Raw genomic sequence first — 20663 nt, 5'->3', positions numbered from 1 at the left:
GGCTGGTATCCCTGTGTCCTGAGGAAGCTCTGCGGGGAGGCGAGGCCTCAGGCATCTTCAGCATCCCTGTTTGCAGAGGTAGAGGCCGGGCTTGGAGCAGTCAGGGAAGGCTTTGACACCTGGCCCAGTCCTAAGCCTGTTACCATTCGGGCCTCTGAGCCCAGCTTAGCCCCTTCTTCTTACAAGCAGGACCCAGGGGCTGGACTGGTCACAGGTGTGCACAGGCCTGCCGGGTCCACGGAGCAGGGCTGCAGGTCACCAATCATGTTGAAGGCACCCAGGCTCCAGGAAAGAAGTTCAAGGGGACACCTGGAGCTTTCCTCCCACAGACCTCTCAGTAGCAAGGGCAGAGCCTGGAGTCTGCACCTCTATTGGCTGTGCTGGGGAGGGACACCTGGACCAAGCACCCAGAGAGGGTGTTAGACACACCCCGTTCCCCCATCTGCCCTTCACTCGGCTCCCTGGGCTGTGCTTGAAAATGACAGGTACCCAGAACACTTAGAAGCAAGAGAAGGACAAAAAAGAACAGCCCAGCTTTTATATATTGGGGTTCCACCCAGAATGTCTTGTCTTAGGAGTCTGCAAGAACACAGGTTTGCCAAATCTCTGACTTAATAAACCAACCAAGGCACCAGCTGGGGCTAAGTTGTTGCTACCAGATGTTTTCTCCCCCACTTTTCCAAGAGTCAGGGAGAAAGTTGGGGGAAAAGGTGGTCCCACCTCCTACAGGATAAGGACCAAGCAAGCCCCGTAACCTAGGGTTCAGGGCCCTTCCCATCCCAGTCTTAGCCCGCTCACCCCTTCCCTTGCCTCCATCACCACATGCCTCCACCTCACATTTGACTCCTGTGCCTCTGGAAGCTGGCTGAGGCCCCTAGGGGAGATGGGTAAAGTCCACCTCCAGTCGGGAAGTGGAAAGGGGTCTCCTGGCCTTGGCACAGGGGGCGCTGGCCTGGGAAATGGGAAGGACCAAAGGGCACATCTCCAGGTCAGGGACCAAGGGACTCTGAAGCTCAGAGGCCAGGCCCTCAGGCAAGTGCCCCTCAGAGATCAGAGATCCAAGTGAGATGGCATCACCACGGAAGGGACTGGAAGCAAAGCGGCCAGTTCTTCCCTTCATCTGTGTCTGTCCGCAGGACCAGCCCCGACCCAGAGACAGTGCCAGCATTTGCCAAGCACCTGCCTCAGCAAACAACCCTGAGGGCTTCCTGCGAGGCCCTCCTCGAGCCCTCCCAGCGGCCATTAGAGAGGTGACTGGTCTGCAGGTGAAAGAGCGGACTCACCAGGCAGCCTGGAGAGGAGAGCGCTGATGCCGGAGGGGCTGGAGAACCACAAGGTGGGCAGGGAGGGTTGCTCCTCTGTCACCATCGCCCTCTGGCCCCCTTGCTACCCCTCAGGGAGGCCCCTTCCCCGCTCTCACCCTCTCCCTTCCCGACACCTTGGGATGGCCCGGGCAGCCCTCACAGCGGACTGGACTTTAACGAATTCCAGAGCTCCTTCCCCACTGTTGCCCTGCCCATCCTCACAGCAGCCCCGTGAGGTAGGCAAGGGCTGCTTTCCTCATTCTATAAGTGACAGGCCTGCAGGAGGAAGGCTGCAGTGGCCAGACACCCTCCCCCGCCCCCCCGCTCCTGCAGGTCTGCCCCTCAGTCCTGCATCCCAGCGGGTGCCTGGCTGCCACAGAGGGCAGAGACAGACCTGCCTCAGGGAGCACTTGTCTGGGGAGCCAGGAGCTCACACATTAACCTCTGGCTCATGCCCCCCACCCCACTGATTTCCAGCTGCCTCCAGGGCCGGGGCAGCCTCCGGAGGTGGGAGAAGTTGCCGGAGCTGGGGCTTTGGTCCTTGGGCAAGCCCTGGCCTGGCCTCCAGGAGAACTCGTGGCCCTGGGCTGCCCTTGCCCCGGGGCTGAGAAGGTGGTCTCCACTGCCCAGCTGCCCCTCCGCGGGGTCACCTGCACTCACTACACAGTCACGTGCACAAACAGCAAAGACGTGGACGTGCCCGTGAGCCTCATCCGTAACACTCACACTGGTATCTGCAGGTCAACAGGCCCAGGTACAAACACACGTGCACGCGCTCACACTCACACACACTCCTGAACACGTCGTGTGCACCCGCAGGTGCTCCTCCCGGCACAGCCGTGTGCCTGCCAAGGTTAAGACCGGGCAGTTGGATGGAGAATGTCCACAACCTCGCCAGGCCTCTCTCTGCTTCCCCGAGCGCGCCCCTTCCCCTCAGTCCAGGACGGGGCAAGGGGCCACTTCCCCAGCAGGTATCCTGGGCCCGGCAGCAGCTCCCCGAGGCCCGGGAGGCTCCCGAAAGCGGCCCCCTTCGGTCTCCAGGTAGAAGGCGAGGACCTCACAGGTGCTGGAGCCACAGCCAGGTGGGCCTAGATGAGTCTCTCCTCAGGTGGTACCTTGAGGACACTGTCCATCTCCAGCCGGGCTCCAGCCACCTCCTGCTGGCTCGGGCTGTAGGTGCCCTCTGACTGGCGGCGCTTTCTGGCCGCCAGGATCCCTGAGAGGAGCCCCAAGAGGAGGAGGAGGAGGCAGGCGCAGGCCGCAGGCACTGCCACCTCCAGCAGCGGGAACGGCAGCGGCAGCGATAGGCCCTTCTGGAAGAGATGCAGTAACACGCCTAAGACCATGGAGGCGGGGAGACCCCCCAGTTCCTTCAGAGGAGAGGAAAAAGCATCGCTGGGCGGAGGCTTCCCTGGGAGGTAGTGAGAGACTTGGCCCCAGAGGTATGCAAGCGAGTGCCTGGGAGCTACCTATTAGAGGCACCACAAGGGGATTCCTGTACAGCAAAGGGGTTCTGGCTAGGAGGAGAGAAAACACATTTATTGAATGCCTACTAGGAGCTGAGCACCGTGTGTGGGATTTCATGTAAACCTTACAATGATCTGATGAAGCGGAAGTGAGGACACCCCCTTTCTTCTGTGAGGACAGGAATCTTTGGTTTATTTTGTTTACCCGTGTATCCCAAAACGCACAGCAGAGCCTGCTCAGTAGGCACTCGATAAATACTAGAGGAGGAAACAGAGGCTTTGCCCAGATCCCCCCAGACACATGACTAGTGGGTGTCAAGCCGGGACTGGCACTGCCCTCTGTCCTCCCCCAACGCCATGCCCATGCCCAGCTCACACCACCATTCTTCAGTCTCAAATTCCAGCCGAAGGTCCTTCCTTCAACTGGCCAAGGTGGGCCTCAGTGCCCAGCCCTGCCACCCTGCCTCTCTCAATAAACACCCAATCTGAAGTGATGGGACCTGATCCCTCCCGAACCCAAAGGGCAGTCTGGGTTTTTAAGTGTCTGGAGACCATGCTCAACCCTGAAGTGGGAGGCATCTCAGGCAGTAGCAGGAGAGGCTCCCCAGCCAGGGGGCCCGTGCAGGGCATGAGCTGCAGCAGGGCGACCTGGCTGCTGGCGAGCTCAGAATCCACCCCCACCCCCACCCCGGAGACTCAGACCAGGCTCTGGGGGCCCAGGAAACCACCTCTCTGGCTCGTCACAGACTCCGGGATGCCCCCATCAAAGATTCTACAGACCTGGAGTTCTGAAGCTCCAGGATCACCGACTTCGGGGGCAGAGGCCCAGGGCCTCAGATTCACCGGCCCCCCCTCTGTCCCATGAGACTTCTCAGCCCACTGTGACCTGGGTCCCAAGTCTCAGCCCCCAGCCCTGAAGAAGGTGCCCAAGACTGTAGAGAAAAATTCATCCCAGTCCTGAATGGGCCCTCCCCAGGCTCCGGCCCTGGGCACTTCAGGAGGAGCTGTAAAGCCATTTCCTCCCTAGGAGGAGGGTGGCGGGGGACGGAGGGGGGGGGGGGGATGTGTGCCAGCGGCTGTAAAGTTCAACTTGAAAGGAAACATTCCCCAGAAGCAGAGAGGTTTGGGGTTTATGACCCAGGCCGCCAGAAGCCTGTGGAGATCAAGGCTCCTCCCCAGGCTTCGTCCCTCGCTGCTGCGCCCACTCTGGGCTCACTTCCCGCTGGGCCTGCAGAGTCTGTTCTGCCCCTTAGTGGGGAGGGGGCCAGAGGGAGGTTCAAGCTCAAGCTTCCGGCTGGCCCCCATCTATTCGGACCCCTCCTCAGCTGAGCTTCCCTGGGGTCAGGGGCTGCCTTCACGGCAGCCAAGCCTTCCCAAGCCTTCGCTGGCTCAGAATCCCGGGCTCCCCACATCTTCCTACTCTAGAATCCTGGCTCAGAAACCACCAGAGATTACAGGCTCTCGTATTCACCAACGTAAATCCCAGAATTCCAAGATCCCGTGGGCCCTGAATCCTGGCCCAGATCAGACTTGGCAAAGCCCAGCTGTTTCACTGCAGCCCCCAGAGGGATGCTGGGGGCCCCTCCTGTGTGGGAGTGTGGAAGCGGCCTGAGTCTCCTTTCCCTGCTCCCCCCGACCCCGTGACAGGCCTGGCCCAGGAACAGCTCCACAGGTGCTATATACGCTCCCCCGTAACATCATCTCACTAAAGTCCAACACAGGGCACCCACCCCCTCGGGCATCGCTCACCACCACTTCGCAGAACTGGCCTGAGAAGCTTGAACTGCAGATGCATTCATAGACCCCACCAGCTGCCCGGCAGGTGCCGCCATTCAGGCAGGGGTTGGCTTCACAGGGGATATGACACCTGGGAGGCAGGGACAAGGGTGGGGCTGAGAGAGCTGCTCCCTCCCAGGCTGCCTCTTGTTCCCCCAGCTCCTTTACTTCCTCAAACCCTCCCCCACCCCCTACACACACCGGCATCAAAGCTCATTCGTCCACTGTCCCCAGCACTGTCCCTACCTGGCTGGGCCCTGCCAGGTGACTGATGCTGAAAGCGATCTCCATCACCTACCACGCCCCTTCACCCCAGCATTCATGACAGAAGCACGGGGGGAGCCTGTGTAAAGCCACCTGCCCAGGGATGCCGACTCTGTCTGGAGCGGGCCCAGAACCTGCATTTTTACAGTCTCCCCAGGTGGAGGAGTGCGAGGTGGGCTGAGCACGGAGCTCTACGAAACACCACCAGGCAACTACTTCCCAGCAGGTGTCTGCATAACCCAGGATGGTCTTGGAAGCCCCCGAGGGAAAGAATTCAAGCAAGAGAGGTGCACTGTCTGGCACTGTGACGACAGTGAGGGCTGAGAAGGTGAGCAGGGATCCACACCCCACTTCACCTGCCCTGGCTGGAGGGGGTCCAGAGGCCCGCCCTGCCCGACTCTGCACACTCAGCAGCCCACCTCCCAGGCCCCTGGACCCCAGACCCACCTCTGGCCAGCAAAGCTCTCCTGGCAGCTGCAGTTGGCACCCTGGGGCCCACCCTCACATGGGCCACCATCGAGGCAGGTGACATTCAGGCTGCACTCCTCTGGCAGGACAGGCAACCTGAGGAGAAAGCACAGAGGCTGGCCTGGGGACAGGACACCCAGGACCTGGCCCACCCCCACGCCCGCGGGTCACTCAGGTGACCTGAGCCCCTGCATTGTCATCCAAGGAATTAAGAGCCACCTCCTGGAGACCCTGCCGTCAGTCCTGGAAGCCGTGTCTAGGGTGGAAGGGGTGGGACATAGGGCTGCCACTCTGTGACTCCAGCCCTACCCCCACCAAGGTGTACAACATCGGGCTGAACCCTTCGAGGCTGAGTCCTCCGAGGAGCTGATGAAATGTAAGTAGTCTCCCTGGGCAAGAGCAGCCTTCTAGACATAGAGCTTGGGCCTGACATTCTTTGCGTAGAGAGGGGGATTCAGGCCTCTGCCAGATACCACTCCGTAAGCTTGGCTCCGAAAGGAGTGGGGAGTCATGGCCAGACTGAATAAGGGAAGCGGTCAAGACTCGGACCATCTCTGCCTGGCCCCGTCCCACGGGGCTGACGAAGGAGGGCATCCGTGGTGGGCAGCTCGGCAGGAGAGCCTCTAGGCTTTCTTCCGACACTAGCTCGGGGTTCCCCCACCCCGACTGCCAGACGGCAGCGTTATCTCAAATTCAAATTTACCCGGGTGTCCTGTATTTTTTCTGGCAACTCTAGGAAGTGCTGTTCCCAAGTTACAGATAACAGCGCGGTGGCTCAGAGAAGGGACGTGCGCATCCGCACCCGGGCTTCCGGACTAGTCTGACCCACCCCCCGCCCCCGGGATCCCCACCCCTGCCCCGTAAACGCCGGACCCTTCGGACCCAGGCCGCCCCCGGCTGGCCGTGCGCACCGGCAGCGCGGGCCCGCGAAGCCAGGCGGGCAGCGACACTCGAAGCGGCCGTCTGGGCGCGTGTGGCAGCGGCCGCGGGCACAGGGCGCTGAGCGACACGGGTCGGCGCGGGCCTCGCAGCGCGGACCCTCCCAGCCCAGGCCGCAGGCGCAGGCGAAGGCGTCGAAGAGGTCGCGGCAGACGCCGCCGTGCAGGCAGGGCGAGGGGACACACACGGGCGCACCGCGGCAGCCGAGGCGCGGAACCGGCGCGCCGGGCCAGGCCGAGAAGGGCTCCCGGGAGCCGGGGACCGCGTCGGGCCGCGGGCCTGCCAGGGGCAGCGGGAGGCCGCCGAGCGCCACGCGGCCCAGGCAGCCCGTGAAGTTCTCGGCCAGCAGGACGCGCGCGCCGCCCGGGCCGCGCAGGAAGTCCAGGTCGCTGGCCAGGCCCCGCAGCGCCACGGGCGTCGCCGCGCCGTCCAGCCACAGCAGCCAGCGCGACGCGGAGGCCGCGGGGCGCTCCATGGCCAGGCGCACGCGGTGCCAGGCGCCGTCGGCCACGCGCGGCCCGGGCGCCGGCAGCACCGCGCCGGGCAGGCCGGGGCCACTGCGCACGCCGGCCGCCAGCGAGCCGTTGCGCACGGCCAGCCAGACGGTGTCGGGGGCGCCCGCGGCGCGCAACAGCCCGGCCTCGGGGTCGCGCGTGCGGAAGGCCAGAGAGAGGCCGCTGAGCGCGCGCCCGGATGACGCGTTGTGCCCGCTGAATTCCGCCGGGGGTCCCTCGCGGAACGTGGCCTCAGCCACACCTGCAGGGAGAGAGAGTGTCAGAGGACGGCCTATCGGTACCCAGCCCAGCCCAGCCCAAGCACACCTGGGTGATGCGGGGACCCGCTTGCCGCCCCCGTTCCCCCCACCCCCGCGGTCTGGGGGCGGAGGCACACACACCCACCTATCATCTAATCCCAGGAACTGCTCCCCCCACCTCATAACTCTCTACCTCCAAAGAACCAGCTCCGGGCTGGGGAGGCCTACCCTACTGTGCCCACCCTGCCCTCCAGGTCACACGAGACCAGGCAATAGTAACACCTTGGAAAATCTGCCTCCTTCTCTCCTTAGTGCAGTGGCCCTGTGTCATCACCGTGGCTCACTCTTCACCGCAATCATTTTAATATTATAACACAGTCATCTTTTAAAACTGCTGACCATGGCCTTCTCCTGCTGGTCCTCCCATGGCTCCCCATTGCCCTTGGCAAAAAGTCCCAAGCTGCCTGGCCTAGCATTCAAGGACCCTAGCAACGCTGATACCTCTACTTGTGTTTCAGTTCTTATAAACCTCATGCCTTTGCGCGTGCTTTGCCCCCTTCCTGAAATGTCCTTCCCTGTGCCCGGTCAGAGTCTTATTTGCCCTTGAAGACCTAGCAAGTGCTCTCTTCCTCTAGAAAGCCTGTCCTTCTGGATGCGGTGGCCCAACCACACTGGGCTGGGGCTGTTGGCACCCTGGTCCACTGTCTCTGAGTCCTGAAGGCAGGGCTGGGATCTAACCCAGCTTGGGCGTCCAGCACCCAGCATGTGGGCTTTCCAGGGCAGGCACTCACAGACAAAGCCATCAGGGACCTCCTCACAGGTGGCAGGCGGGAGACAGGGCTGGCCAGGACACCACAGCTGCTGGGCACATGTGGGCCCAGTGAAGTTAACAGGGCAGGTGCAGTGGAAGTCATTCCAGGAGACAAGGCAAGTCCCACCATTGAGACAGGGCTGAGGCTGCAGGAGAATCAGGGCGGGGACTGGCTCAGGCCTGGGGCTAGCATCGCCCCACCATAACCATCCTTACAGTGGTTCTTCATTGAGCACCTAGTACAGATACATTACCTCCTCACAAACAAATAGAAAAGTAACTAGCGTTCCCATTTTACAGATGAGGAAACTGAGGCTCAGAGAGGAGAAATCACTTGCTGAGTCACCTAGCCAGTAAATAGAGGAGCCAGAGTTCACACCCAGGCTATTCCAATCCTAGAGCTGGTTGGTGCTTTGTTCATGAACCTGGGTGTCCCTGTGCCCCAAGCAACTCCCACAGAAAGGCTTGGGCAGCCCTCTGCCTGGGTCAGGGAGTCTGTCTCAGATTAGGACTGAGAGGAGAGGTATCGAGACTACCATAGGGCAAGAGCAGCTGGCCAGAGAGGAGATGAAAGTGAACCCTGCTCTGTCTCTCTCCAGCACTGGGACCTTGGGTGGGCACTCCACCTCCTGGTGCCGACCTGACCAGTAGAAGGACATGCTAACCTCCAGCGAAGCAGGGTGGATCCCGGAAAAAGGACCCACCCTTTCCCCGTGGCACTCACACTGCACGTGTCCTCGGAGACACAGCCCATGGTGAGGTTCCAGGACCGCCTGCTGCCCGGCACACTGGGCAGGCTGGAGTTCTCCAGCAACGGTGGAAAGAAGGGGAGGTGGAGGCTGTTGAGTCGCAGGTCCTGAATGCAGCCTCGGAAGGGCCCACCCCAGGGCTGGGCGTCAGCAGGGAGGAGCCTCCCGCCCACGTGCACCTGCTGCCCCAAGCCCTGCAGCTGATCAGGCCCAAAGCTGAGCGTCACCAGGTGGCGGAGCCCATCATCCCAGCGCCCGGGAAGCACCAGGGCAGCACTGCCCAGCACCTCAGCCCGGATCTGGCCCTCACGCAGGAACACCGTCAGGCCAGCTACTGAATCGTTGGCAAGCTGGAGCAGAAGGCCAGCACGTTCCCGGGTGCGGAGGAGGAAGGACATGGTGAGGTTGGGGCCTGGCAGCTGGTCGAGCAGGAAGGAGGCAGAGCTCAGGGTGCCCCCCAAGCCAAAGGTGGCAGCAGGAACCTCTGCAGGGAGAGAGGGTGCCGGGCATGAGGCATGTGGGCTGGGGGCAGGCACAGCCCCTGCCCTGGGGCCCACCTGGCTCGTTCCTCACCATCAGCACATGTGGGACCGCTATAGGGCCGGGGGCAGTCACAACGGAAGTGAGTCCACAGGTCCACGCAGACCCCTGCGTGGGCACAAGGCGGAGGCTGACACTGCTCCTGGCGCCCGCAGCCCAGGAGGACATTCTCGCCGAGATCCTCAGGCAGCAGGAGGTGCCCGTCCACGTGCACGTCCTGGAGGCAGCCCGTAAAGGCCACACCACCCAACTGCGTGGAGCAGAACCCAGCAGGCGTCGGGGCCGGGGAAGCCGTAGGAGGCAGGGCCACAGGACTGGAGGCCACACAGAGGTGGGCAGGGCAGCCCTCGTGCCAGAGCCGCATCTCCAGGACCCCGAAGCGGAGCGTCACCTCCACTCGGTGCCAGTGGCCGTCGTTTAGGGGCAGGTCCAGCAGCCTCAGGATGCACCCATTGTTGCCGTGACTCCAGAGTGTGGCCTGAAGCGTGGTCTCCACCAGCGCCAGCTCTAAGCTGCCCTGAGTGTCAGAGCGAGCGGCCAGAGCACCAGCAGGTATCGTAGTACGAAACCTCAGTGCCAGACTCAGGGAGCCACCAGCTGGCACCGAAGCCCGCACAGGGTTCCCAGCCACAACGGAGAAGGTGGTATTCTGGCCACAGAAAGGTCCGTGGGTACCAGGTGGGCAGCGGCAAGCATAGCTGTGGACCCCTGACTGGAAGGTGGGGATGCAGGTGGCGGCCAGCGGACACGTGTGGCCTTGGCAGCCAGCGAGCTGCACGGAACAGTCACGGCCACCCCAGGCCTCTGGGCACCAGCAGATGTAGCCCGCCACGGTGTCTTCGCAGGTCCCGCCATGGAGGCAGGGCTCCGACAGGCATTCGTCCACATCTTCCTGACATGTCAGGCCTTCAGGAGAGACCAGGCCAAGGCTCAGCACCCAAGGCCAAAAGCACAGTCTTGACCCAGAGCTTAGCTGCCTCTTGGGACGGGGACCTCAGTATCTATCAACCAAACCCATTCCCAATTTCCAAAGGATTTCTCAAGGTCCCCTGAAGTCCCCAGAGGCTGGAATCCAAGGTACTCCTTCCTTTACCATATCTTGTGAGTCGATTCAATCCCCTAAATACTCTCCAATGCCCCCTTTCCTCCTGCCTCACCAGCTCTCTAGGCCATAGTCTAGTGTCCTCTAGTTCACCAGCCTCCATCATCCATCTCTACAAGTAGCCAGAGATCTCTTTCTAAAGCATCACCTGGCCAGGTTCCTCTGCTACTTAAGGTCCGATCACTCACCCTGGCATTCGAGATTCCTCGTGGCCTGGGTCCTACCAGGAGTTCATATGTCAACCCTGCTCCCTGCAAACCCTGAGCTGCCTGTTCCTCCAAACGTTTCCTGGGAAGTCCTGCCTCTGGGGCTTTGCTCATAGCGCTCTCTCTGGAATGCCTCCTTCTCCCTAATCCTGCCTTTCAAACTCCGACTCATCCAGCAAAGCCCAGCTTCACATGGCCAGTACCCTAGAAGGCTTTCTCTGACTCCCAACTCCAAGCTGCTGTGTCAATCCCAGCTCCTTGCCCACTCCCAGGCACAGCTCCCCAGAACCCAGTATTGAAAATATCTGTTTACGCAGCTGAGATCTCCTCCAGGGGCCTGGATATGTCATTGGTGCCCAGAAAGGGACTTGGCATGGCCTTTGTGGACAGAGAGACGAAATGGAGGAGGTAGTGGGGATGGGTGTATGCATCTGTGGCACTCGAGTAGCCCCTGGTTCTAACCCCCCACCCCCGTCCCTCTGCCCTAGGGCCCTGGCACTGGCTGTGAGGTCACCCTCCCCTCCAGGGGCTCCCATGCCAGGTGCTCTGGCCCCAGCGTGGGTCAAGAGGCTACAGCCCAACCCCTGCTCAGCCAGAGCCTCCACAAGACCACTGAGGCCAGCCCTGCCCATGTAACCCAGCCAGGGGAACCCAAGCCCAGAGAAGCCGCCAGGATTTGAATCCTGGCCCCAGTCAGCCCACAAACACCACCGCCTCCTTCTGGGGATGGCCAGTCCCACCTCCCCCTGCCCAAGGCCCCAGCCCTGCATACCTGCCAGGAGCCACAACACCCCCAGGAAGGTCCACAGAGCCCGCAGCCCCATTGCATTTCCCCACAGACAGGCTGAGAGTGGTGGGCAGGTACCAAGGCTGGGGAGCAGAGCTCCCCGCCTGGCCAGCCGCCTCCTTCAGAGCTGGCTCAGGAATGCCAGGCACTGGCCTCCCCCACGCCCAGCACAACCCCAAGGGAGGATGGGGGCGGACCAGCCCCACAGCCGGGGTTCCCCCTCCGGGTCCTTGACCTCAGAGGTCTGACCTCCCTGCCACCCATTAGCTGAGCTCAGCTTGGGGAGGAGCTGGGCTCCCGCTAACACTGTCGAACCTGGGGGGATGACATGCCCTCTCTAAAGCCTCTATGGCTTCATCTGTAAGATGGGGATTTAGAACCCCACCTCGTGGGGCTTTGGTGAGGAGGAAAACAATGCAGAGAATACTCTTCAGCTGCAGGGCATGCTGCAGTGGGCCCAGTGTGTGCCAGGCACCCACGAGGCCACTGTTTCTGGGGCACTGTGCCTGGGAGTGGGCAAGGACTCAAGGAACCTCAGCCCATGGGGCAGGAGATGGGTTTTCAAGGTGCCCAGAGGTTTTGGCCACCCAGAAGTGGGATGCCGAGCCCCCAGCACCTTTGGGGGGTGAGAGTGGAAGGGACGGTGGTGATCACCACCTCCTTCCCCCAGGCAGGGGAGCCTGTGCCCAGCAGCCGTGCCAGGGAGAGGAGGCAGCTTGTCGGAGCAGGAATGCGGGCGGGTGTGGGGGAAGCGTCACAGGCATTCCAGAGGGGGCAGGGACACTCCGTGCTGTGTGAGGAGGTCCTCGGTTCATCAGTATCCGCAGGGAAGGGTGTCTGCGTGTCTCCGCATCCTCTGTACCCAAGGCAGGGAAAGGCTTTCTGCAGGCCCAGCTCCTGCCCAGCACACCCCAAAGGTGTGCCCAGCTCTCCAAAGGTCAATCATCCTTCTCCAGACACTGCCCACAGCTTTCCGTAACAGCCCCCACCGTCCACCACACTCCCCCATAATCCACCACACACACCCCCACCTCCACCACACCCCCCCCACCACCACACTCCCCCCACCTCCACCACACACCCCCCACCACACTCCCTCCACCTCCACCACATACCCCCCCACCACACTCCCTCCACCACACACCCCCACCTCCACCACACACCCCTCCACCACACATCCCACCACCACACTCCCTCCACCTCCACCACACCCCCCACCATACTCCCTCCACCACACTCCCCCCACCTCCACCACACACCCCCACCACACTCCCTCCACCACACACCACACACCCCACCACCACACTCCCTCCACCACACACCCAACCACACACATACACACCGTTTTTACCTCCTCTATCCTGGCCGAATTGCCCTGTCCTCCCTGCAGGCCCCTCGGCCTCTGCCCAGCCCTTTGATGTCAGGTGTCTAGGGCTCTCTCTGCCCAACACTCCACACTTTCTCCTGGATAACCTTGGCTACCTGAGACTCCAGCTGCAGGACCCCCAGTCTCAGGCCCCTCTCCTGGGCCACAGACCCCAGATCACCAGCCCCCACCCAGGCTTCTCCCTGTAGGTGCTCCACAGGCACTCAGACTCAGTATGGACAAGGCTGAGCTCGCCATCCTCTACCCAATGTCGCCCAGGGCAGAAACTCGGCCAGCATCCCTGACACCTCCCACTCACACCTGGAAAAACCCTCAGGGCCTGTAGCGTGCCCCTCATAAATATTTCTCAACCTCCACTCCAGAAGGTTTCCCCCCCACTCCCACCTCCAAAGCCCAGGTCCCAGCTCAGTCCTCTTACCTGTCAGCTGGCCACTACACCCACCTCCTCCCTAATGTCCTTGACCCCATCAATCCAGCCTCCACACATCAGCCAGAAGGCACCTTCTCGCCCCAGGTCCACCGCATCTGACCTTGCCCTGCCCCAGTGCCCACCGCACCCCAGGCACCTGTGTAGCCATCTGAACAGTGGCACTGGAAGCCATTTGGCAGGTCCTGGCAGAGGCCTCCACTGAGGCATGGCCGTGAGGCACACTCGTCCACGTCCACACTGCAGTCGTCCCCTGCAAGAAGCCCAGCTGTGGTTCCCACAGCTCCCTCAGAGCCAGACTGGAACTGGAAAGGGCCCATCTTATAGCTAGGGAGACTGAGGCCAGAGAGAGGTGCTTGAACCCAGCTTCGGCATCCCTCCCGCGCATCTGGACACTACAGACCTGCTTCCCTGGAAGGGGGCTCACCCTCAAAGCCCAGAGGGCAGCGGCACAGGAAGCCAGCAGCATGGCGGAAGCTGAAGGCTCCTGGGAAGGCGGCCTGGATGCCCCCATAGAGGGTTGGGTCGGAGCGCTGCAGGCACTGGCCGCCGTGCTGACAGGGGCCCACTGCACATTCATCCTCATCCACCTCGCACCGCTCGCCGCTGTAGCCTGGGGACACACACAGGTGGGCGTCAGGTCACAGGGGGTCACCAAACAGCACCCCTCCACTGCTGCCAGGCCAGCCCAGGGCCAGGCGGGGACAACAGCTCAGATATGGTCACGGATATTCCGAGGGAGGGACACACTGAGGGGGTAGGAATGACCAGCGCAGGCTTCACCAGCATCGGCATCGTGTTACTATTATTACTAGCATTACTGAGCGCTCTGCGCGTGCGGGGCCCTGCACCAAGGCTTGATGGGCGCGACACCTTCTTACTCTCCTCAGAACAGCCCAGGAGCAGGTGCTGTGATTAGCCCTGTTTAGCAGATCAGGAAACTGAGGCTCAGAGAAGTTGCAGTCACAGGCACACACTGGGCTTAGTCCGCTCAGGGTGTGTGCGCACCGCCAGGTTGTCCCAGGGCAGTCCTCCTCGGCCTGAGCCCCCGCCCCCCTGGGCGTGCGGGCGCGCACGCGCACACGCTCTCGCGCACGCGCACACACACACCTGGCCAGCAGAGGCAGCGGAAGCTCCCGAGGCCCTCGAGGCAGGACGCGTTGTTCGCGCAGGGCGCCGACGCGCACTCCAGCACCTCCTGCTCGCAGCGCGCGCCCTCGTAGCCCGTGTCCGCGCAGTCGCACCGGAACCTGCAGTGGGGCGCGCGACCGGAGCTGAGCACGCGCCCGAGCCTCCAGCTCCCCCCATCTCCATCGCGCCCCCCACCCCGCCGCCCACCGCGCAGCCTCACCGCTTGAGGGCACCCGGCCGCCCGCTCACCCGTTGACCAGGTCGTGGCATACGCCCCCGTGCACGCACGGCTGGCTCTGGCACTCGTCCAGGTCCAGCTGGCAGCTGGCGCCCCCGAAGCCCGGCGCGCACACGCAGCGGTAGGAGCCCAAGCCGTCCAAGCACGAGCCCCCGTGCAGGCAGGGCCCCGAGGCACACTCGTCCACCTCCGCCTCGCAGGTCACGCCTGGACAGGAACCGAGACAGACAGAGAGATGGCCGCCCAGAGGGAGAGCGAATGAGGCCGAGCCAGGCTGACCCGAAACCTGCTCCAGACTGACCAGAAGCGGAACGTCAGGATCCAAAGAGAGAGTCCGTTGTTCCATTCATCCAGAGCAGGTGTTTCTTGCGCCAAAAATAACAGTGGGGTTGAAACAACACAGACATCCCTGCCCCCTTGAGCTCATACCAGTCTAGCCCAGGAGACGGGGATTAGGTCAATATTACGTAAATGAGGACTGATTTTTACTTTTGATAAGCTCAACAGTGGGTACGTGCTAGCTCCTGTGACAGCAAGAGGCAGGGTCTTAGCCTGGGGTATTGAGAGTCAGGGAAGGCTTCTTGGAAGAAGAGACTTGAAGGATGAGGGGGCATTCGCTGGACTAGGATAGGGGGCTGTGTGAGCAGTTGGATTCCAGAGAGACTGTAAGTCTCTCCAGAGAGACTATTGGTGGAAGACCTGCTTGGGGCAGGGGCATGATGCCCTAGGGCAGGGGTGCATGGAGGGTCGGGGAGCAAAGGGGAGAGTTAAGGAGGTGGGGCAGGAGTGGGGAGTGTCAAGCCTTGGGGGCCAGGTAACACAATCCGAGCTTATCCTAAAAGTTTTAAGCAGCTGATATATAGTCGTCTCTACATTTCGCTCTGCTGGCTTTTTGTGGAGGGTGTAAGGAGGGACCCCAGCAAGGAGGGGCATACCCGGTGGGAGATGCTGGACCAAGGTAGCCAACTCCTTCAGGCTTTCCCTGCACTGTCTTGCTTTTACAACTGGAAGTCCTGTGTCTTGGGAACCCTCTCAGTCCTGGGTAAAACCAAGACGGTTGGGAGGCTCTCAGGGGAGGGGCTGTGGAGATGAAGGGAGATGGAGGATCTCAGGGTTTGGAAATGTACTGCCCGAGCTCATCGTGGAGCCCGCTTGTCATTGTACACTCCAGTGGCCCTGCCTCTACCCCCTAAGTGGGATTGGTCGTGGGGGTCTGGGGACCCAGCTGGCTCCAGCTGGAACCTTCCCCCCTTCCTGGCTCAGTGAGCACAAAACAGGGGCCCTCCTTCCTGTGACCCAGCCCCACTCCCACCCTCTGTGCCAGGGGGAGCCAGGCCCAGGCCGCCTGGAATCCCAACCTCCCCCGCCTGGCTAGGAAGGGAAGGAGGAGGAAATGAATCACAGCAGTCGCTGCCCCCACTCACATCCACAACTCACCCAGAAAGCATTACCCAAAGCGTCTGAGCACCGCACATCTGGGCACGCACACACCTGCTGGCACCCACACACAGACTTTCCCACAAATGCATTCAGGGATCCCAGACACCCGTGGATCCTGGCAGACACAGAGGCCTTTACGTGACCTACTCACACATCCACCACTAATCTATCCAGACACCTGAACTCTCAAATGATGAGAAAGGTACATGGAACCCGTTTCCAAAGTTCATTTTCATCTGTGTGCTGAGATCCACCTCTCCACTCTATGCCCCCTCTCCCGGAGCCCAGCCCCCAAGTCTGTACCTCTTACTCTGAGGTGACCTCAAACTGCCCTCTGCCCTCAGAGAGCGTCATCTGAATTCAGGGTTGAATAGAACCTGGAGTGTCCACACTGCAGGCTCCCAGCTGCCCTAGACCTAGCCTCGCTCCCAGACCTGTCCCTAGCTGCGCCCTCCTTCCTGACTTCCAGGCAGTTGCTCCAGGATGCTCTCGCCTTGGAGGGTGGATGGGACTGGGACGGGGCCATACTCTAGAGGAGGGAACTGTCCCCCTCAAGACAGCAGAGATCCCTGGGGGTACATCTACGTTACAATTTGAGCAAGTCCACCAGTGTCTCTATGCAGGAACTCTGGGGGCTCCCGCCCCCAGGGGAGAGGGTCCACATGACAACCTGAACCATACCGGGGTATCACGCTCCAGAACCATCAGACGAGCCACCAGAGGATGTCTGTGCTACAGCCTGACGGGTCTGGAGTGAGTCGATGCTAGAAGTACTGTCTAGATGTGTCCTCGTTAAAGCCAAGCCAGGCACATCTACCCTCTAGTCCCAGGGATGCCTGAGGGGTGTCTCCACTACCAGCACCACCTGAACCCTACAAGGGACTGAAGTAACATTTGTCCAGTGTCTGTAGTGTGCCAGGCGCCGTGCCAGCGCTCGCTCGTCACACTCTCAGGTTAGCCCGAGAAGCATTAATTCCGCAGCATGACCAAGAGTGGGTACACCCTAGAGCTGCCAGGATGCCTGGGGGTGTCTCTCCTCTAAGGTCAAAGCTGAATTCGTGATTTGACAACTCTGAGCCGCTGATGGGGTCGACATTACACACGCCTCTGGGAAGAGCTGGGGCCATTACCTGCATAGCCGAGGGGGCAGTGGCACTCGTAGCGATCGGCCAGGTTGTGGCAGGTGGCCCCGTGGTGGCAGGGCCGGGACGCACACTCATCGATGTCCAGCTCACAGCGTGGGCCCTGGAATCCGGGCACGCAGTAGCAGCGGAAGCCACTGGGGTCTGGAGCCTGGGGCACACACAGAGCACCGTGGTGGCATGGCCGACTGGCACAGCCCCGGGGCTCCAGGGGCCCACAGGTGTAGCCACCATTCTCTGTAGCCTGGCACTCGGTCCCTGGAGCACATGGGTCTGAGGCACAGGCACCCGGGGGGTCCGAAGGTGCCGTTCCTGTAGAGAGAGGAAACTGGCTGGGCAGGGTGGACGGGGGCTACCAGGACACTCCCCTCCCCACACCCAGGCCCATCCCCAGACCCCAGAGTCAGCAGCAGGGCTCCGTCAGTACTCAGGAGGACGCAGGGAGCGCCAGGGGTCTACACACCAGGTGCCAGCAGGCTGCCCGCATCTGCACCCAGAACTGGGAATGGTTTCAGGGATGCCTCCATAGCAGGGAAGTAGGACCCGGGATGCCTGGCTCCCCGGGCAGGATTAGTGAGCAGACGCCCACTAGCCCTGTGAGCTTTTCTCTCCACGGTGTCAGTGCAGCCCCGCAACGCCCCTCGGAAGCAGGCCCTGTCAGGCCCATTTTACAAGAGAGCGGATCCAGGCTCCAGAGTGAAAGTGAGGACTTGCCTGAGGTCACACAGCAAGTTCGTGCTGGCTTAGCCCTCAGGGTCTGTCCGTGTGCTCCAGCCCCACCTGGGGAGGGGATCCCCGGCCTGCTCCCTCCCAGGAGGGTGTCTCCTCCCACTGCCCACTCCACTGCTCCCGCTGGGGGTCTGGTAACTCCATCCCTGCGTGAAACTGGAGATGGAGGACTTCAAAGGCCCCTCTCCCCCCTCCACCCCTCCTCCCCTCCTGGCCCTGCTGGCCTGGGAACTTCTCAGAGGATCCCTGACCCTCACAGTATCCGCCGCCATCAGCAAGTGTGAGTGGCCAGACTGGCCGGGGTCACAGGGTTCAGGGCAGGTATTGAGACCAGCCAGCTGAACTCCCGGCTCCAGCCACTGCGACATCTCCACAAGGCAGAGCTCCCTCACTTAGAGGGCCAGCTCCTGATCTGGAGCCCGCCTCCCTCCCACCCTCCCTTGCTAAGAGCCTGTCAGTGTCATGCCGGCGTAAGAACTTTTGAAGCTTTGAAGTCAGACAGCCCTGGGTTCAAATCCCCACTCGGCCAACAAGCTATGAGACCTTGGGCAAGTCATTTCTCCTACTGAGCCTTCGTTCCCCAATCTGAAGAGGGTTAATAATAGTACGTGCCTCGTAGGATACGGAAGGATTGAGAGCCTCAGGGACGGCAGTCAAGTGCCCACTCGGGGTAGGAACTCAGTAAGTGATGGAGGAACGGGAGCCGCCCACGAGAAGGAGGCACCTCGGACGGACCTGGGGCTCCGAGAGGCGCCCCTCCCCCACCCAGGTTGTCAACCAGACACTAACCAGGCCCCAGAACAGCTTCGGGCCCTGTGCCTCCCCTCCCCCACCCAGCGAAGACCCCCAGATAAGGCTCGACAGCCTCTCAGGCGTCATCCACATTCCACCAGGCAGGGCTGTCCACCGGCCAGCCCCCACCCTTGCCAGCCAGGGCCAAGCAGGATGGGGGACAGGGAGACACAGGTACCGACCGACCGATGGACCCAGGGAGAGAGCCCAGCTGTCAGCCCCACCGCCCAGCTCCCAAAGCACCTGGTACAGCTCAACATGGGCTCGCTCTCCAAGATTCTCACCAAGAGGGGGTAGGGGCAAGCACCCACCCAGGGCCAGGTGTGTGGCAAGGGGACAGAGGGTCTGAAACACTGTCAGGCCAAGATAACCTTCTAGGGCTCTGGGCTCCACAGACCCTCTCTGCCCGAAGCTCCCCTCCCCCAAGCCTGGTCTCATCAGTGAGGGCAGGGGCCATCTGGGCCTGTCTGAGGGGCTTATGGGCAGCTTGTCTTTCTTCTTCCCACCCTGAGCCATGGTGGCGGATCAGTGTAGAGCCTGGTCCTCCAGGGCTAAATAGTCTGATGCGGGTGGGAAGATGGTCTGATTGGGAGGGGGAGATGCTCTGATGGGGGTGAGTGGATCAGGCTCCCTTGGGAAAGGACACAGGTTTGGGCATCAGCCCCGGCTTGTATCTGGGGTGTGAACAGTGCCCGCCTTGTGAGTGTTGTGAGGGGCCACTGAGGGGACGTGAGTGAAGCCCTGGCACCAGCGAGCCTTCAGCGAGGGCTCTGGCCATTACAGTCGGGGTCCCTGGACCCAGCACACTCAGGAGGAGCGGCACAGTCACAGCTCCCACTTGAAGGGCCCTGGCTGTCGGGTCCTATGCCAACAGGCCCTTCGTTTAATCCCAGCAAGTGCCACCCCTCATCTGTGTGACCCAAGGGACCCCACCCCAGTCTGGAGCTTTGCCCCTGATTCAGAGCAGGCTGGAGGCAGCACTTGTGGGGACAGGGGAAGGTGCTTCATCACTGCGGGAGCAGGTGGGCCATGACCCTGTATGACGGAGCCCCAGGAGGCCGAGCCCAGCCCCACTGGAGGAAGGAGTTCCTGCAGGCAGAGAGGGAGGGAGCTGTCTGCCCTAGGAGGCCTGCAGTGGTGCCAGAAGCCTGCATGTGAGGCACAGCCGTCTCTCTTGTGCAATCTCTGTCTTCACAGTTACCTTAGGGGGTGGATAGAGCTATCATTCATTTTGTACACTTGAGGAAAGTGAGGCTCAGAGATAAGCGACTTCACAGTTCCCTAGGAGGGGCTGGAATCCAAACCCAGGTCTCACTGCTCCAGAGCCTCCACTCTGGGTGTTCCAGAATCACCCCAGGACCTATATAAAGGATACGGATTCCTGGGCCCCACCCCAGACCCAGAGATGCAGAACACTTGGGCCTGGGGCCCAAGAATCCGCATTGCAGCATGCTCCCTGGGGACTCCTTTGTACGTTGAGGCCTGGGAACAAGCACTGACCTTGGGCTCTCTGCCTCCAGGGAGCGAGCCCAGGGCTGAGGGGAGGAGAGGTGAGCATGGCGGGATGGAGAAGGGGCCTTCCCAGCCTGGCTGGAGGGGCGTGGCCTGTTGCCAGGGTGACGAGGGGCCTGTGCTTATCTTTACAAATCCCTCCTGACCTCTCAGGCTGCCTGGGACGACCTGGCGGGGGAAGGATTAACGGACACCCGCCCCTCCCCTTGGACCTGCTGCCCTGCCCTGGGAAGGCCCAGAACCCACCTCCGGGAAGCGAATTTTCTTCATGGAAAGGACAGGATTATAATAACAGGAACCATTTCGTGAGTGCACGTGTAGCTGTGCTACACATCTTGCATCTATTATTACATTATTGTGTTTGATTCAAACTGGAAAAGGTGGGTGCCGGTAAGAAAACTGTTTCTCTAACTCAGAGAGGTTGATACACTTGCCCAGGATCACTCCTCAAAAAACTAAGAAGCAGATCATTTCCAGACTTCTGTGAAGTCCACATCTCCCAATGCATGTGAAATTCCCACTTTGCAAACTCTAGATTGCCACCCATGTATTGTCATTTTAGAGCATTCTAGCCCAGCCTCCCCCAGGCACTGAAAGAGTCTCGGAAGGCTTGCCTGAGAGTGAAGGTTCCAATATCAGCCTGGGCAGAGCGGGCAGTCTTCCCTGTCTATCCAGATCCAGCTGCTAGCAATCGCACGC

The 20663-nt window shown here is 61.4% G+C and overlaps 1 protein-coding gene and 1 long non-coding RNA gene across 2 annotated transcripts in view; one reads left to right on the top strand and one right to left on the bottom strand.

Moving 5' to 3' along the window:
- Positions 1-2330: 2330 nt before the first annotated feature.
- Positions 2331-20663, bottom strand: part of CRB2 (crumbs cell polarity complex component 2) — a 21400-nt gene continuing 3067 nt past the window's right edge. The window contains exons 2-13 of the mRNA XM_033858563.2: positions 16920-17243; positions 14361-14556; positions 14091-14230; positions 13408-13593; positions 13120-13233; positions 9105-9977; positions 8507-9015; positions 7763-7928; positions 6190-6973; positions 5258-5374; positions 4520-4637; positions 2331-2617 (exon numbers count right to left, since the gene is read on the bottom strand). Of these exons, the coding sequence (XP_033714454.1) occupies positions 2393-2617; positions 4520-4637; positions 5258-5374; positions 6190-6973; positions 7763-7928; positions 8507-9015; positions 9105-9977; positions 13120-13233; positions 13408-13593; positions 14091-14230; positions 14361-14556; positions 16920-17243 (3752 nt within the window). The 3' untranslated portion in view covers positions 2331-2392. The remainder of the gene's footprint in view (positions 2618-4519; positions 4638-5257; positions 5375-6189; positions 6974-7762; positions 7929-8506; positions 9016-9104; positions 9978-13119; positions 13234-13407; positions 13594-14090; positions 14231-14360; positions 14557-16919; positions 17244-20663) is intronic.
- LOC141279005 (uncharacterized) overlaps positions 14112-20663 on the top strand; it is a 22772-nt gene continuing 16220 nt past the window's right edge. The window contains exons 1-2 of the long non-coding RNA XR_012332660.1: positions 14112-14708; positions 20118-20269. This is a non-coding gene — a long non-coding RNA (uncharacterized lncRNA). The remainder of the gene's footprint in view (positions 14709-20117; positions 20270-20663) is intronic.

Source organism: Tursiops truncatus, chromosome 6, assembly GCF_011762595.2.
Source record: "Tursiops truncatus isolate mTurTru1 chromosome 6, mTurTru1.mat.Y, whole genome shotgun sequence".
NCBI lineage: Eukaryota > Metazoa > Chordata > Mammalia > Artiodactyla > Delphinidae > Tursiops > Tursiops truncatus.
The sequence above is the reverse complement of the archived record's forward strand: the minus strand, read 5'-3'. Positions and strand labels throughout refer to the sequence as shown.